This window comes from Kogia breviceps, chromosome 4 (genome assembly GCF_026419965.1).
Source record: "Kogia breviceps isolate mKogBre1 chromosome 4, mKogBre1 haplotype 1, whole genome shotgun sequence".
NCBI lineage: Eukaryota > Metazoa > Chordata > Mammalia > Artiodactyla > Physeteridae > Kogia > Kogia breviceps.
Window position 1 is genome coordinate 8,300,991 of NC_081313.1, and position 17,288 is coordinate 8,318,278.

Below are 17,288 nucleotides of genomic sequence, written 5' to 3' on the forward strand. Positions count from 1 at the left end.
TTTACTGCAAATGTAGACGGGCATTTTGTGTTTTAGTTGGAAGCTGAATTTCCAGGTTTGGTTATTAAGGCCTCTTGACAGTATTTGGAAACTATAGAGTTCTTTAATTTGGCAGGATAGGATGGGTTAGCAAAAGGTTCCACTAGTGGGATGTATTAATTTTTCATAACACTTCTTTCTACCATTTCTTTGCTAGGAAGCCTTTTAGTGGGGAGGTTCTGCTTTTAGTCATTCAACAAGCAAGTTAATGATCCAGAGTTTTGATTTAGTATGAAGGGCAGTCTTGAAGTTTGACTTAAGCTGAAAGTGACTTACATTTGTAACATTTACATAGTACTGACTGTTTGCCAGGCCTGCTGCCAAGTAAGTCTTGGGGACGCAAGACACAGTCGTTGCCCCAGAGACTCAAAGCAGCGTCAGCCCCAGCACACACTTAACTTTGAGCAGTGGTAGAGACTCATGGGCTCTTTTAAAAATGTAGCCTAAAAATCCAGTGTAAGGTGCCTTATTTTGTTGTTTTTCTTATCTATATCAGTTTGAGAAATTTTTTAATTTGTGCCAAGAAGGAAGACATGGTCTCAACTTAGAGGTCAGGGGAAGTACTACAAAAATGTCTACTGCCTTCTGCCTTGGGGGAAAGGCATCCACTGCAGCACTGTGTTAAAGCAAAGAAGTCTTCGTTGGCGCCAGCTGTCCCCTTGTTGCAGGTCTGAGCTGAGACAGCTCCGGGGCAAGGGTGACTTCCCAGGCTGGCTTCTGTCACAAGTACAGCATTGTTTTTCTCCTGGAAAGCAGGCATTACCCTTTCTTGAAGTGCACAAATCATGTGTTATTATTGCTTTCTAAGTTGACCCTGCTTTATTTGCAGGTCTTTATAAAACCCCAGTATGTGTAGGTCTTTACTATAGAAAATGTCCAAATGTATTAACGAGGGCCAGATATCCTCAACATAAAGCAAAACGTTGTATATCAGTTACTTAGGTCACACGGTATTTTTAGTTTCATGGTTATCTGTTCTAGGTGACCTAAGATTTCAGGCACTGTATTTCAAGTACTAGAGTTCCCTTGTGGTTTCTCCAGAATCAAATTAAAATTACTGAGCAGTCTTTTCCGATGTTTCAAAACTTTCCAAAAAGATAACGTCCCCCCTCTGTAACTGATATGGTCAGGCCTTTCTCATTAAGTGCTGCACCTCCTGTGGATGAGACTGGCTTCTCCTTGGTGGTTTCATCGCTTTCCCATTCTGTTTTGGACTTCAGAGTGTTAATAGTATTAAAAAGTGGCAGTCTTGGTAAATTTCTGGTTCTTGCCGTACTTCACTGGTCTCTTACGCATATTCATAATGGAAGGAAATAGTAAATTTCAGTTATTGTTAGTGAAAATAAAGATGGAATTTTTTCCCATCCCAGTTTTTGATTCCCTTTGGGGTCCCTGCTCCGGATGGTTGAAGGTGAAGGTCGTGGCGCATTCTTTCTGTGCAGCATCTGCGGGTCGCAGTATGTTGTGTCATACGAGTTACCACACCGCGCGTCGTGCTCTGGTTGCAGTCACTGCTCAGTGAACGCGAAAGGTTCGTCTCTTGTGTCTCAGGGTTAACAGCTGTCACCGACAAATGGCCGAGATTGCCGTGAACGCTGTCCTCACTGTGGCCGACATGCAGCGCAGAGACGTGGACTTCGAGCTCATCAAAGTAGAAGGCAAGGTGGGCGGGAGGCTGGAGGACACCAAGCTGATCAAGGGCGTGATCGTGGACAAGGATTTCAGTCACCCGCAGATGCCCAAAGTGAGTCAGCGCCTTCTGCAGCGTCAGGCTTTTCCCTCCTTAGCCCACTGGTTGGTTCTTACGTTTCTGTCTCTCACCGTAGCAAGTGGAAGATGCTAAGATTGCCATCCTAACGTGTCCATTTGAACCGCCGAAACCAAAGACGAAGCATAAGCTGGATGTGACATCTGTAGAAGATTTTAAAGCCCTCCAGAAATATGAAAAGGAGAAGTTTGAGGAGATGATTCGGCAGGTAAGTTTTACCGTGGCTCTTGGTGAAATTTAAAACTCTGAAAGGAAGCAGTTAGTTAGCTCCAGGTAGTAAATACATGTGGTGCTGATCTGTATTAATCTTGATATATGTGGCTACAAATAGGGTATTAAAAGTATAGACTTTTTTCCTTTATTTTTTTTTTAAACCTTATTTTTTGTATATATAAACTTATTTATCTTTGGCCGCGTTGGGTCTTCGTTCCTGTGCGCGGGCTTTTCTCTAGTTGCGGCGAGCGGGGGCTTCTCTTGTTGCGGAGCACGGGCTCTAGGCGCGCGGGCTTCAGTAGTTGTGGCACGTGGGCTCAGTAGTTGTGGCGCATGGGCTTAGTGGCTCCGCGGCATGTGGGATCTTCCTGGACCAGGGCTCGAACCCGTGTCCCCTGCATTGGCAGGCGGATTCTTAACCACTGTGCCACGAGGGAAGCCCCTCCTTTACTTTTAAATTATCAAATGGATAAACATTCACGGTGAGAAAAAAGTCAAATGGCACAGAACGGCTAAGGGGGCAAGTCTTAAAATGGTAACGCGTCGGGGGCGCGTGAACGACTCGGCCTGGGGATGTGGAGCTGCACTTCGGATTTTACGTGCTTGTTCTCCTGGACGCATCTGAGCGAGTGTGTGCCAGGCTTGAACAATTGTAGCGCAGCTCACCGCGTGTTTGGGACTTCCAGGTGTAACTTTTAGACAAAAGAGTTGCTGAGCAACCGAAGTCAGACCAGAATGCACTCGTAGTCCTCCCAGTTCATTGCTTACACAAGTCAAGAGTATGATTTGATAAATTCTTAACTTTTTCTCTGGCTATTGACGTTTTACACGTGCCTGCTCTCCGACGAAACGGTTCCTCTTTGGGGGACTCTGTCCTTGGGAGTTTAAAACACCAGCACTCAGGATACATGAACATGGGTCTCTATTAAAACATTATCATAGCCAACAAACTAGAAGCTGCTCCAGTGTTTTTGAGGGGAGGGGGGAACGGTTGAGTTCCTTTATGCTTTCATGGTATATCTCTCTGCTTAACGTATCAGACACCATTGTGGGCACTGGATATACAGCAGTAAACAAAGCAGAGCGCTTGCTCTTGGGGTGCAGAATAAGGGGAAAGCGGGTCAGGGGACTGTTACAGACATTGGTCAGAGGGCCTCTAAGGGCGTGGCATGTGGGCAGAGACCTCAGAGAAGTGAGAGCAGCATGTCTGGGTGAGGAGCTTCCAGGCTGCGGCAAGGTGGGAGTGGGCAGCATGTACAAAGGTCCTGAGGCTGGGAGCAGCAGGCTGAGGGGTTGGGTATGCTGGCACAGGGTTGTCAGTGAAAGCTTGTTATCTGGGCTCTGTCTAGGGTAGCCATGGGAGTGCTGGCTGAGGTGCCCTGCAGGAAAAGAGGACAGGAACCAAGATGCCAAGGCGGTCAGGTGGACTGTGTTGATAGGTGTAGGGGTTGCCAGGAATGCTAACAGGAGTGGTGATGGGGCTGGATGCCAACACTCAGGAATGAGACTGTGACCCAAAGAGGGACGCTGTGGGTGGCCGGGAGAGGCAAGGGCCCCTCCTGCTTGGAGCATGTGGGAGGGAAAATAGCCATTTGAGGAGGAGGCACGGGCACGTTGGTTTTTCAGGGGACAACCAGCGTTCGTTCACAGCAAGAATGGAAAGGAAACATTGCCAAGAAGGAGTTTGGCGATGTGCTGAATCCAGAGGGCCACTGGAAGGTTCCAGAGGGTCGGGGAAGTGGGGGAGGAGGTGGAGAGCCAGGTGGATGGGTGGAGACAGGAGTGCGATGGCAGCTGTGGGACCCGGCATAGTCCTTGCTGCCTGGGGAGGGGTTGACGGTACCGATCACTGCCGCCGTCCCGGGACAAGCCACTTAGCTATTTGTGGGATTGGGGGCCGGGGAAAGTCGTACTAGAATCAGGGTCACCTCTGTCGGCCTGTAAATTAGCCTGTATCTTGTTCCACAGAGGGTAGCCCACTCAAGTGCGAAAAGCAAGCTACAGAAAATTGTATCACAAGATTCAATTTTTGTTAAACACACACACGGATAAACTGCTTCATAGGTGTTTGTGACAACACAGAGCTGTGGACCTAGGTTTCCCGGGGGCGGGGTTTTGGCCTTGCTGACGTGCCTTGTGTTGCTTCACTTGTAACAGTGGTGTTCACGTGAATTGCTAACGTTTAATGCTTTGTTTAAAAATGAGGTGATTCCCGTTGATACGTGTTTAGTATTTAGAGTTTAGAGCTGACAAAAGGTAGACGTTTGGATATCTCTTCTTCTCTTTTCTGTGCATTATTTTAATGCACCCACCTACACACCGAGCTATGTTTCTCACCTTTTTTCAAACAGAAGAGCTCAAGGAGTACTTACTTTTTATTAACATGATTGCGGCATTTCTTTCCCCAGATTAAAGAAACTGGCGCTAACCTAGCCATTTGCCAGTGGGGCTTTGACGACGAAGCAAATCATTTACTTCTTCAGAATAACCTGCCTGCAGTTCGTTGGGTCGGAGGCCCTGAAATCGAGGTAGGAGGCTCCCTGTGAAGAGACTGTGAACGCGGGTTGAGCTTACGGTGCGTTTCTGTACGTGATGCTGCAGTGACCTCGCTCGCCTGCGCTCAGCACACTGTGCCCTGCAGGGCTCCACAGATAGGAGGGGGGTGCGCTGGGGGAGAGGAGAGCGCTAGAGTGTTCGTCACCATTTTTACATGTGTTTCTGACGTTTCACGGCACTTGGAAACGCTTTCCCCTCTCCCTGGCTGTCTCGTAGGCGCTCTGAGGCAGGAGCGTAAGCTGCCCACTTCGCCGTCGGCCCCATCAGTGCCGAGAGCCACTGCACGCGTGGCCTCGTGGCTGCTCGTGGCGGGGACGGGTGGGGAGCTGAGGGCTGCACGCAGGGTCGTGGCGCCGGGCCGCCCTGCAGCCTGACCAGGACGCCCAGCTCTTCAGAAGCTTGTTCAGTGAGGCAGGCTTTCGGGGCGGACTTTGAAACCTGGGCCAGGCTGGGGCAGAGGTTCTGCTGGACACAGTGCTCGTGGGTCACGCGTGGCTCCTCCGTGGTCCGGTTTTGAGAGTCCCCGCTCACCAGCCTGGTCCCCTCCCCCCCGGTCAGCTGATCGCCATCGCCACGGGCGGCCGCATCGTCCCGAGGTTCTCGGAGCTCACGGCCGAGAAGCTGGGCTTTGCGGGCCTCGTGAAGGAGATTTCATTCGGGACCACTAAAGACAAGATGCTGGTCATCGAGCAGTGCAAGAACTCCAGAGCCGTCACCATTTTCATCAGAGGAGGAAATAAGATGGTGAGAACGCAGTTGTGTGTCCTACATTTTTTCAGAATTTGGAGTGTGATTTGGCTTTTCCCATAATGTACTTAACTGAGACATGGTTACCTTAAGAAAGATGACAGCATCTTTCTTAGAGATAGGAATTCCCTGGCGGTCCAGTGGTTGGGACTCAACGCGTTCACTGCCAGGGCCTGGGTTCAGTCCCCGGTCAGGGAACTAAGATCCTGCAAGCCTTGTGCTGCGGCCGGGGAAAAAAAAGACATGTCACAACGTAAGATGCCGAAGACCGTGTTCCACTGTTGGGTCTGCGAGGCCACTTGCCTTTCCTCTGTCTCATAGGTAATAAGTGGGGAACCCGAGTGGTAACCGTGGGCATATGCTCTCCATTCACCAGGAATAGGTTTTTAGTGCATCAAGATGAGTAAGACTCGCTGTAAGGGTGTTTCTTTGTCGTTTTTGTTTGACCCCCTTCACTTGGGCATAGGTCCTGGAATGGGTCCCTGGCTGCCCTGTGTTTTGGTTTTTTTAAACTACATTATAGGGAGGAAAAGTAGAATAGATAGAAACCATCTGGCAAAGAGCCTTCTGGCGCCGGTCTGTAACCAAGGATATTACTGGGGACGGGGTAGGGATATTTCCAGGACCCGCAAGCACTTAGATTAAACCCCAGGTGCACAGTACTCGGCTCTAAAGTGATTAGGTGTGATCACGTTAACTTAGGCAGAATTGTTTTCTCCAGATCATCGAGGAAGCCAAACGATCCCTTCACGATGCTCTGTGTGTCATCCGGAACCTCATCCGTGACAACCGCGTGGTGTACGGCGGAGGCGCTGCCGAAGTAGCCTGTGCTCTGGCCGTCAGCCAGGAGGCCGACAAGGTGAGGGAGGCCGGTCACGGACTGTGCAGCGTGTGCAGTGGGGATGCTAGACCCCAGGCGTGCGATCTGCGTCGATTCTCGTGCCCGTGTACTCGAGTGCGGGTGACCACGAACCAGCGTGTCTCAGCCTTTTTCAGACCTCACAGCCTCAACAGCAAATCTCTGCACTCTTGATGTTACTTGAAATTCAGAATTAATCAGACATCGTACCTGCAGGCACAGCAGGAAGGGCTGACCTGTTCCGACTTCTCACACATGTACCTTCTCGATCCTTATCCTGTCCTGTAGTGGCGTTTTCTCAGGACGGCCTGTCCTTAGAATGCTTTATGAGTTAGCTTTTCAAAGTACGCGATTTGATTATGTCTCCAAGTAGCTGCCGGGGGGCATTGGCCAAGTACGCTGACCGTAACCCTGTGCCCTTCCAGTGCCCGACCTTGGAGCAGTACGCCATGCGAGCCTTCGCCGACGCTCTGGAGGTTATCCCCATGGCCCTTGCCGAAAACAGCGGCATGAACCCCATCCAGACTATGACCGAAGTCCGGGCCAAACAGGTGAAGGAGATGAACCCTGCCCTCGGGATCGACTGCATGCACCGGGGAACAAACGGTGAGGCGCTGGGGCTGCGGCTCGACTTCACTTGAAGCGTTACGTGCTGCGTGTTATCCTGTCGTTTAAAATACTTACACGTACTTCAGGTATTCGGGTCCTGAATTCTAGAACATTTGATTTAATTACCTTGGGAATTGTGAGACTGCTGGGCTTAGCAACCGACAACTAATTTTAATGACAAAAAGCTGCAGTGCGGTGTTTATTCCAAAGGTGACTTCCATTTCAGAAAATAATTCCCATCTTACCTTTTTTACACGAATGTCTGTCAGTGTGCGTTCTGTATGACCTATAAAAATAACTTCCATCTTACCTTTTTTATACAAATGTCTGTCGGCGTGGGTTCTGCACGACCTATAAGACAGCTCTGAAATTGACTTCGGTTTACAGCTGATTCTGTGGTCGTGTCCCATAAATTCCGGGGTGTTTTATAAATGGGATGTACTATAACTTCTGTAGCGCTTGCATAGTTCATCTGCTGAAGAGGTAGCGCAGCTTTAGCGTGTTGGAACGGTGGTCCTGGTGATTCCGGGTGACTCCTGTACGGATGGGGCCGTCTCGGGTTCTGCAGTCAGTGCTGAGCACAGAGCCTCCAGCAGTTGGTGCTGTGCTTTGTTTTGTTCTGTGTTTACTTAGAACTGTAGGTATATTCTGGGTTTTAGGTTAACGGCCCAAGGACTTGAGAAACAGCAGCAACTCCTTGTCAGACACACATTTCCGTTCCTTTAGCTTGAATGCCCAGGTCTCCGTTGGAGTCACTTTACATTCGGGCACGGTCACGTCGGGCTCACTATCAGTAAGTGACGGCATTGGTTGCGCTGTGGGATGAGGTGTCACTGAGCGAGTGCCCCTTGAGCAGGTCACTGAGAAACTCAGCCTGTGGTTGAGGAGGCCCTGTCCCCACAGCTCTCTGGTAACCAGGCTCACATTCCAGAATGTCCTGGGAAGTATATTCTTCTGAAAATAGAACCAGGACGCGTGGCTTCCAAATTTGTGTTTCTTAAGTTTTACTCTGATTCCATAAATTGGAGCAAGGTATTAGTAATAAATATGTATGCTGTTTTATAGTAATTTATCTGTGTTTTTCAGATATGAAGCAACAACACGTCATAGAAACCTTGATTGGCAAAAAGCAACAGATCTCTCTTGCAACACAAATGGTTAGAATGATTTTGAAGATTGATGACATCCGTAAGCCTGGAGAATCTGAAGAATAAAAAAAGAATTTAGAATAAAATGTAGAAGTAAGATCCACTACTATGATTAAATAAATGGGTGTCTTGTGATGCATCTAGGTTATTTATTCCTATGTCCTTTATTAGACACTGTAGGTGCTGTAACAACAGTAGCTGTTTGGTAGCAATAGTTTCACTTGTTCAGAGACGTGAAATTGTAGAGATGTGACCTCACAGGTTTTTGTATTTGTTATTAAAGGGAACTCTTTAAACAGCCTTTATATTCTGCTCTTCAAGTTAAGAAACATTCACTGTAACATTCATCAAATACCTTAATTGAAGGGGTTTGAGTTGATTTTTTTTTTCTTCTTTTTAATAAGCCGTAGGACCTGTATTGAACAGCTTTAAATGTTCAGTTCTCAGGATTTATTTTAACATTGAGGAATTATGGGCTGGGTCCTATTTATTTAAATGCTGCATCTGTGTAAATGGGTGGATCTTTGACTGTAGAGACCCATCAGAGGTTAGTATCCACAGAGCGATTGTGGGATGTCTTAACGTGCTTTGGGGTTACACCGACGTGTGCTAGGGCATCGTTACCGTGCTAGTGAGACTGCGTTAACAGCGAAACCGTCACGGAGTCCCCTCGGCGTTATCCTGCCCTGGCTCCACCCTAAGCACAGGCCAGCGTGTGTACAGAGAAGGCCAGAGTGGGCACGGACTCCTGCATCACCTGCAGGTGCTCAGAAGGGCGATTCAGAACCCTGTTGGGGTTTTCTTATCAGAGGAACAGAACGAGTGGCGGTTACAGTGAAATGTGGAAAAATGGGTTAAGTGGGAGGAAATACCTCGCAATGACCGTGTATGAGTAGGCTGGTATCGAAGTAATTCTGCTCATTAAAATAACGCTGGCTAACAGAGACATAGCCCTCACCAAAGGCCAGGGTGTGTTCTGAGAACTTCACCTGTTCTCACCACCTTGTAAAGGAGACAGGTTTCTTGTTACTCACATCCTACAGGTGAGTTCTGATCACCTGCCAGCCTCTTCTGGCCAGTACGTGGTAGAGTCTAGTCAAACCCTGGCAATCTGACTCGAGAGTTCCCCTCTCCGCTGTGCTATTTTGCCCCCATTGGCTTGAGTTTGGTTCTCTAAAAGGATGTTTCTTAGAGAATCACGATGATAAAGTTCACTCTTGTGCCACCAGGGGGAGAGGATTTGGACCAGTCAGGTTCCATAGAATTAGGAAACGATCCAGGGTTCCTTCTCCTGGGGACCTGGGTGCTGACCAGTCCTAACTATTGGGTCGTTGTGTTTTCTCTACGTTAATGCATTGGTGGTTTCACTAGGAAGCGTAGTAGTAAGCGCCAGTGTCATTCATCCTGATGAACATACAACCTGATACATATTCCATCATGAAATGGATTGCGAAGTGGCACTGCTATCACTGAACACTACTACTTTCTGGGTGCAGCGTCAGAATGCGTCAAGTTTGGGATCGAGTCAGAGTTAGACCCACTTAGATAAATATCTTGAGCTAGTGGTTCAGATAAGTTGATTTACAAGGGTGGATTCTAGCCTATAAAGAACACAGCAACTTGCTTTGGACCAGTCTTACAAGAAGGGGTTTGTGGTTGAGTGAAAAGAGCTACCAGACCACTCCTCCGAAGAGTGGACCTCACAGATGTTTCTGCTGGTTTCGGTTGAGAGAAACTATGTGGCTTAGCAACAAACTCGTAGACGTGTTGTTGATTTTTTCCGGTAAAAGCACCTCTTCAGGGTACCATGTTACCTTTTATCTTCCAGTTCCAAATGGCTTGTCGAGTTTATATCCCTTGTATTGTAGCCGACCCCGTGTGTATCAAGAGCAGTGAAGGCACTTGACCGTGAAGTCGGATTCCCACGCGGGGCCCAACATGGTCCTGTTGGTTCCCGCTTCCTGCACTTGCGGCTTTATTCAGTGTCTTTGTTTGTTTGTTCGTCCTTTGTTTTGTTTTTTGGCTGCACCGTGCAGCTTACAGGATCTTAGTTCCTGACCGGGGATCGAGCCTGGGCCCCAGCAATGAGGGCGCCAAGTCCTAGCACTGGGCCGCCAGGGAATTCACTATTCGATGTTTGTTAGGTGGCCTGGTCTTTAATTATAAACAACCACTCAAAAATACAAATGTGGGCTTCCCTGGTGGCACAGTGGTTGAGGGTCCACCTGCCGATGCAGGGGACACGGGTTCGTGCCCCGGTCCGGGAAGGATCCCACATGCCACAGAGCGGCTGGGCCCGTGAACCATGGCCGCTGAGCCTGTGCGTCCGGAGCCTGTGCTCCGCAACGGGAAAGGCCACAAAAAAAAAAAAAAAAAAAAAAATTACAAATGCTTCTGCAGGGGCTGAGAGGCTAGTGGGTTATATGTGACTGAATGTCTTTAATCCTTCCTTTCTCTGTTCGTGGTGAAACAGCTCCACTAAAGGGTGGGGGGGAATGGGAGTAACGAAGTAACAAATAATGGAACTCCTACTAGGCGTGGAGAAGTGTTTCTGCATTTCAGGTGCTTCTTGGGGGTAGCCGGGCAGATGGGGGTCATCTGAAGGGCCAGGAAAGAGGGCACCAAAGACAGGTGGCTCCTTGGGGAGCGTTGAAGGTCAGGGAGGGGGAACGCAGTGGCAGCAGCGAGGGTACCTGGAACGTGCTGGGTCCTGAGTGCTGTTGTAACGTCTTACGTAGGTGATAACAGCTGTTTTCAAGGGGCTGTGAGGTCAACAGTAGTTTCTCACTAAGAGCTGATTTGCCTTGTTCACCGTGTTGACAGTTGCACTGATGGTGCACAAGCAGTGACGGGTAAAACTCGTGAGCAGGGATCAGGTGGTGGAGCTAGAAGCTGTATTCCTCACCACCACCCGCCTAGAAAGCCGCTGTCACTGAAGGGTGACCTCAAAGCAGTGCCAGCCACCGAGTCATTAGATCTCAGCCCCTGAGCGCACGGCGCCTCGGTGCTTGCTCGACACGGCAAGTGTGGGAAGCACCTCACGTAACAGGCATGGCGGCCGCCTCAGCTGGACCGGCCCCTCCCCGTGGACACTGTCTTTACCTGAATGTGACCGACAGCCGGTTGGTCACACGTGTGCGTGACAGACGGCTGCTCAGAGATGAATTGTGACCCTGTCACTTCAGTGGAACTCCTACAACAAACGTACCGTAGTCCGGGTGGCTTCGACAACACGGTTCTGGAGGCTGGCAGTCCAAGATCAAGGTGCCGACGGGCCCGGTGTCTGGTGAGAGCGCTTGTAGGCGGCAGCCACCTGCTCACTGTGTCCTCAGTGGCTCCGGGAGGGTCTCTGGAGTCTCCCTCTGGAGTCTCCCTCCTTCAGTCGCCCCGCCCACCCACCCCCCCAGCAATGACTAATGGTATTTGTGCACGGCTCAGTAAGCTCGTGTATTTTCTAATCATCAGTATATTACGGCTCGTGCTTGTGTCGGTGGACCAACGTGACAGAATTAAAAGTTGATTGAAACTACCACTTGTTCTGTTTGGGAAGAGACTAAAACAGAGTATGCACTGTTTTCCAACTACTGAACATACCGACGTGGCCAGGCTACATTGCACTGGATTGAATGTGTTAGAAGCAGGTGTGAGAACCCACTGTCCTCTGTTAAGAGAGACACTGAGATCTGCAGAGTGGAAAACAGTGCCACTCTTCTTTTTTTGTTTTGGAAAATACAAAAAGTGTATATTAACGTGTGTTCATTATTGTTTTAAAATAAATATTTGCCTTAATTTTTTAGTTTTACTTTCTAACACTAAATGCCAACAGGTGTAACTGACAAAAACATAAGCTCTTGGGAGGAGGGGGGAGGGTCCTCAATAAGTTTTTAAGCGCGTACAGGGATCTTGAGATCGAACCGTTTGAGAATTACTGCATTAGCACCTTAAATCCTCGTTTAACGCCGGCCATTGCCAAGAGAGGCTGCACAGTTCGCACCGTTCACTCACTGAAACCAACTCAAGTTTATACAGCGCTGAAGATCGGCACTTACCAAGACTTACCGTATGATCTTGACTCGTTTCAAGGGTGGCTGAGGCTGGCAGTGGGAACTTCCGGCTTCTGCGCCCCCACAGACGCTCATCTTGGCAGCCCCTCCGTCCCCCTCCCGGTGGCAGGCAGGATTCCAAACCAGGGTTCAGCCTGGCTATGCAGTCACCCGGTCAGGTGCTGAGCTAGGTGCTGCTGCGAAGGGACTTTGCAAACGGCATGGCCGTGAACCTTAGGCGGGAGGTGATGCGGGTGAGCCCGTGTCATCACAGGAGCCCTTCACGGTCACGGAAGGGAGGTGCAGGTGGGAAGAACTGGGTGCCCCCCTGCTGGCCCTGAGATGCACGGACCATGTGCAGGCCCTGGAGACAGGCCTGGAGGGGCCTCGGTCCCGAACTGCAGGGACAGCTGTGGCAGAAACTGCGATGCACACTTGGCCCTTGAACAACACGGGTTAGGGCGCCGCCCACCCGTGCAGGTGAAGACCCCTGAGGGACTTACAGCCGGCCCTCTGGCCCTCCGTACACTCGGTTCCACATCCAAGGATTCAACCGGCTGCAAATCGTGTAGCGCCGCAGTGCTGACTGCTGGGAAACATCCGCCTGCAAGTGGAGGCACACAGTCCGGGCCTGTTGCTCAAGGGTCAGCTGTATTTGCAAGTGGATCCTTCCCAGACCTCCCGAAGGGAGCCTAACCAGCCAACAGCGGGACTTCGGCCTTGTGAGACCCAGAGCAGAGAAAACAGCCGAGCCGACGGCATGAAACATTTGTCTTTAAGCCACAAAGTTTGTGATCGTGTGTCACGGCAGCGGTAGGAAACTCATAACACTCCTGTCTTGCGGGGGGCGCGTTACCCTGGATTCCGTCTCCTCTCAAGCTTGCTTCCTCAGTTCCCCGTCTCGGGTGGTCACGAGTGAGCCCCGCCAACACGTGGCCCTTTCCGGGCACCCGACAGGATCGCGCTTCCAGGTTCTGACCAGCGGGGCCGTGTGAGCGGCTCAGGCCAGTGCGGGGAGAGGAGCGTCACTTCCGGGCCGGAGCGTCGGCTAGCCGTGCAGGGCCCTCCAGGGCGCTCTCCTCTCGGCACAGCCAGGCGCGTTCTTCCAGGCGGCCACTGCAGCCTGGCGCCATGGAGGGACGGCGATGAGCGCCCCCTCCGGCAGCCGTGGGCACGGAGCGGCCGTGAGTCGGGGCTCGTGGACAGGTTCACCCCGAGAGCTGCGGCCCCCCTGCCTGACAGGACCTCTCCACTGCACCTTCGGCCCCCTCACACCTTCCACCAAGTAGCTCCCCTTGAAAAGCAGAACAGGTCAGGCCCCTCCGGGTCCTGAGGCCTGGGCTCTCCCCGCGCGCCTCTCGTTTTCTCCACGGCCAGCCTGGTTCCGCGCGCCCTCTCACCTCCTCTCCACTCCGCACCCACCGCCGCCCGGCCTCTGGCCCAGCCCGGGAAGAGCAGTCAGCCCGCACCCCCTCCCGGGGCCTCTAAAGGCCCAGCGGCCACGGAAGATGAGGGGCGGCTCCCTGCGGCTGCCCGGATCTCCCTGCCCCCCGGCTTCCAGACGAGAAATTTCCCCCATTTCCCTGCCGGAGCCCCAGCCCTGACAAGAAACGGCCCCCAGTCAGCCACGCACGTTGGGCTGAAAGCCCGCCCTCCACCCGGGGCCCAAGCCGGCCCCCTGCCCGCAGCCCCACCCGGTGAGGGCCTCCTGCAGGGCCGGCCCGGCGGGGGGAAAAGGTGGCCCTGCAGCGTCTGCAGCGCCCGCGGGCCGGCGGGAGGGACGGCTGCCTGCGCTAGTCGTGAGCACTCGGCCAGGTAGAGGGCTCCTCCGGGCGGGCGGGGACCGAGAAGGACGACCGCTGCGCCGTCACGTGGCGGATGGCGGGGTTGACAAGCATCGGCGGAATGCAGCGGCGGCACGTGACCAGCGCGGACAAGCACGCCCCACGCGGTTCCCACCCGCCACCCACGGTGACTGAGGGCTTGGCCGGTGAGGGCTACTGAGGAGCCGGGGCTTCGATGTGGTTTGATTTTCATTCATTTAAATGTAAAAACGGAAACTTGACCCTTCACACCACCCTCCTGGTTGAACACAGGAGAGACGTGTGATGCCACCCCAGCCCCAGGGACCCGAAAACGTCGCTGCCTAGCAGAGAGCTGAACGGCGACTCTCGGCCATCGTTTTTTATTAGCTTTTAGAAAAAGCCACAAATTCAAAAACTCAAAAATTAAGGCTTTAGCTTGATATGATTAGGTCAGTCATTAAAACCCTATTTCAATCCCCAAATTTCTCATAGTGCAATATATGAACATGACGAATTCATCTGTATTAAGACAGAGATAAAAGTCCAGTTAAGGTGGGCTTTACCCGAGTTTACATTTCAGGCTCTTCACGGTTTTGCCAAATTATTCGTTTTAGAGGATGTGTGTGCTCAGTTCAAGGCCGGAAGGCCATACCCGAGCTGTGAGCTGGTCCCTGGATAGCTCTAGGTTTTTTTACTAATAGTTAGGACATTACTCTACCATCCAAATTCTTCAGGTCCTGACCTGTTGTTAAAATTTTTATTCATGCACATGTTAAAGGTTAAAGTATTTCATACATTAACTTTTCCTACTGAATTTGTGTTTCAGATGAATTTCAGGATTCTTTGATTCATCTTCTGTAAAGTGAAAATGAAATCAAATGATCTAAGCATCTCTAAGCAAATTTCTGGATGCGAGCTCTTTTGAGCAAGTTTCCCCTTGGCCTTGGCTACACGTACTTGTTCAGCCACTCGAGCAAGCTCCTTCTCGCCTCATCAATATAGGGCTTGTCTTCAGGAGAACAGTCTTCTCTCTTGCGGTGCACGAACCCGTGCGTTTGCCCAGAAAACGTTTTAATTTGATATTCCACTTTGCAGTTTTCTTTCAGCTTCTGAGTCAGCCAAGAGACCTGGTTGGCAAAAGATTTCACGATGATAGGACTTCCACCCTCTAGCAATATTTTCCCTTCTCCAAATCCCTGAATGCTCATCAAAGAGCTGTAACATCTGTGCTTTAAATTAAGTCCCATAGCTATCATGCATTTTTCGCTTTTAATTTTACAACCGGCACAGTCCTCACCTCTGGCAAAGGAGAGAATTCAGAGCCATATAAAAATGATACATCAGGGGACTTCCCTGGTGGTGCGGTGGTTAAGACTCCGTGCTCCCAATGCAGGGGGCCCGGGTTCGATCCCTGGTCAGGGAACTAGATCTCACGTGCATGCCGCAACTAAGGAGCCCACATGCCGCAACTAAGACCCGGTGCAACCAAATAAATAAAAATAAAATAACTACTTTTTTAAAAGATACATCATCAATTATTTGAAATTGTATTAACATATTTATATATTATTCAATATATACTTCAATCTGTTTGCATATACCATAGTCAATGTATTCAACAGATTCAAATATAAGTTGTTTAAAACATATCAATAAAATGTATCAGTTATGAATAACAACAGTAATTTCTAAACAACTGCTTTTGAACCACAGTTTCCGTCTGCTTTTTCCTAATCAACACACTGGGTTTAACATAGCTGTGTCTTCGCTACTATATATAAAATAGGTAACCAACAAGGACCTACTGTAGAGCACAGGGAACTCTACTCCATATTTTGTAATAACCTATAAGGGAAAAGAATCTGAAAAAGAATAGATATATACATATACATATATATGTGTATATATATATATTTTATGTATAACCGAATCACTGTGCTGTACACCTGAAACTAACACGACATGGTAAATCAACTAAAAATTTTTTAAATTAAAAAAAACAAAAACAGAGCTGTGTCTTTAAGGACAGAGATGTTACGATAACTCATGGGTTCCACGCGGAGGGGGCACGGGCAGGGAAGTAAGCAGCCATCCAGCCATGGCAGCAGCACTTAGGGGGTTACAGTCCCCCGCAAAGTCCCCGATAAAACACACCTTTAAAACTTTAATGTTGAAACATATTTGGAGTAACAAATGAATCCTTCGGGATGTTTTCTCCAAAATGTCAGGTCCTGCTATTAAACACAGAGACGAGAAGAGTTAAGATGCCAACTTACCTGCTCAAGAGGAATCACAGCATCGTTTTCAGCAAAAATGAACAACGTGGGGTTCTTTAAATTGTACACGTCTTCAGAGTCTTTGATGATGCCTGGAGAATGGGGGCGGGACAGGGACACAGGGTATGACTCCCGTACATGTGCCACAGAAAACGACGTGAGTTAGATTTTTCAAAGGAAAACATGTGCTTTGGGGGTTTTGTGTCTCTTCTTTTTAGCAATTCCACAAAAGTGGCCCGGTCTATAAAACTGGGCTCAAAGAGAAGGTTACTGAGTCTGAGCTCCCTTCTCTCTACCTCACTCACCAGGAATCAGGCCATTAAATGATGGCTGTAGACCTGGCCGCCTACTTGGCAGGTAAAGATACGGAGCAGCCTGAAAAATGCTCCCTCTTGGGATGTGCCTTCATTTACCAAGAGGTGATAACTTTCTAATCTGGACCATCTGACCACCGCTGTTCTGGAAGTTTCTCACGGTTTACTCAAGCCCCGAGGTTCTGACGTCAGTGTTTGACGGGCTATTTGTGCTCAGAGGAGACCACGTGTGTGAAGTCCCTGGGCACGGCAGCGGGTCCCAGAAGGTCATTCCTAATCATTAGTTTCCATCCTTCTAAAGTGCCTTCAGAATTTCAGAGGTCATTTAGTCAAAAGCATGTTGGACTTTGGGGATTCAGACAACTTTGAGTGCGCCCACTCCTACAGGAAAATAAGTAAAAGTTTCAAACTCCACTGCCATTCTGAGATGAGAGGAGTTCTAAAGAGAAGAATATTCTGGGCTTCCCTGGCGGCGCAGGGGTTGGGAGTCCGCCTGCCAATACAGGGGACACGGGTTCGCTCCCTGGTCCGGGAAGATCTCACATGCCGTGGAGCTGCTAGGCCTGTGAGCCACAACTACTGAGCCTGCGCTCTAGAGCCCACATGCCACAACTACTGAGCCCGCGTGCCACAACTACTGAGCCCTCAGGCTACAACTACTGAGCCCGTGTGCCACAACTACTGAAGCCGGCGCGCCTAGAGTCCATGCTGCGCAGCAAGAGAAGCCACCGCAACGAGAAGCCCGCGCACCGCAATGAAGAGTAGCCCCCTCTCGCCGCAACTAGAGAAAGCCTGCAGGCAGCAACGAAGCCCCAACGCAGCCAAAAGTAAATAAATAAATTTATTTTAAAAAAGAAAAGATTATTCTGGCACTTGTCAAAGACGGTAAGGAAGATTTTACTCGAGGAGAC

At 50.0% G+C, this 17,288-nt stretch overlaps 2 protein-coding genes across 7 annotated transcripts in view; one reads left to right on the forward strand and one right to left on the reverse strand.

Annotated features, from left to right (window-relative positions):
- CCT5 (chaperonin containing TCP1 subunit 5) overlaps nucleotides 1-8,078 on the forward strand; it is a 13,753-nt gene extending 5,675 nt beyond the window's left edge. The window contains exons 5-12 of one of the 2 annotated variants that reach the window (XM_067030796.1): nucleotides 1,591-1,783; nucleotides 1,866-2,015; nucleotides 4,429-4,548; nucleotides 5,135-5,320; nucleotides 6,045-6,182; nucleotides 6,608-6,788; nucleotides 7,518-7,584; nucleotides 7,878-8,078. In XM_067030796.1, the coding sequence (XP_066886897.1) occupies nucleotides 1,591-1,783; nucleotides 1,866-2,015; nucleotides 4,429-4,548; nucleotides 5,135-5,320; nucleotides 6,045-6,182; nucleotides 6,608-6,788; nucleotides 7,518-7,522 (973 nt within the window). In that variant the 3' untranslated portion in view covers nucleotides 7,523-7,584; nucleotides 7,878-8,078. The remainder of the gene's footprint in view (nucleotides 1-1,590; nucleotides 1,784-1,865; nucleotides 2,016-4,428; nucleotides 4,549-5,134; nucleotides 5,321-6,044; nucleotides 6,183-6,607; nucleotides 6,789-7,517; nucleotides 7,585-7,877) is intronic. The other variant, XM_059060938.2, reaches the window with a different exon arrangement.
- Nucleotides 8,079-14,151: 6,073 nt separating this feature from the next.
- The window catches only part of CMBL (carboxymethylenebutenolidase homolog), a 62,801-nt gene continuing 59,664 nt past the window's right edge, over nucleotides 14,152-17,288 (reverse strand). For 4 of the 5 annotated variants that reach the window (XM_059059900.2, XM_067030801.1, XM_067030800.1 and 1 more), the window contains 2 exons: nucleotides 16,064-16,155; nucleotides 14,152-14,914 (listed from right to left, as the gene is read on the reverse strand). In XM_059059900.2, coding sequence (XP_058915883.1) covers nucleotides 14,735-14,914; nucleotides 16,064-16,155 — 272 coding nt within the window. In that variant the 3' untranslated portion in view covers nucleotides 14,152-14,734. Of the gene's footprint in view, nucleotides 14,915-15,941; nucleotides 16,022-16,063; nucleotides 16,156-17,288 lie in introns of all 5 variants that reach the window. The other variant, XM_067030802.1, reaches the window with a different exon arrangement.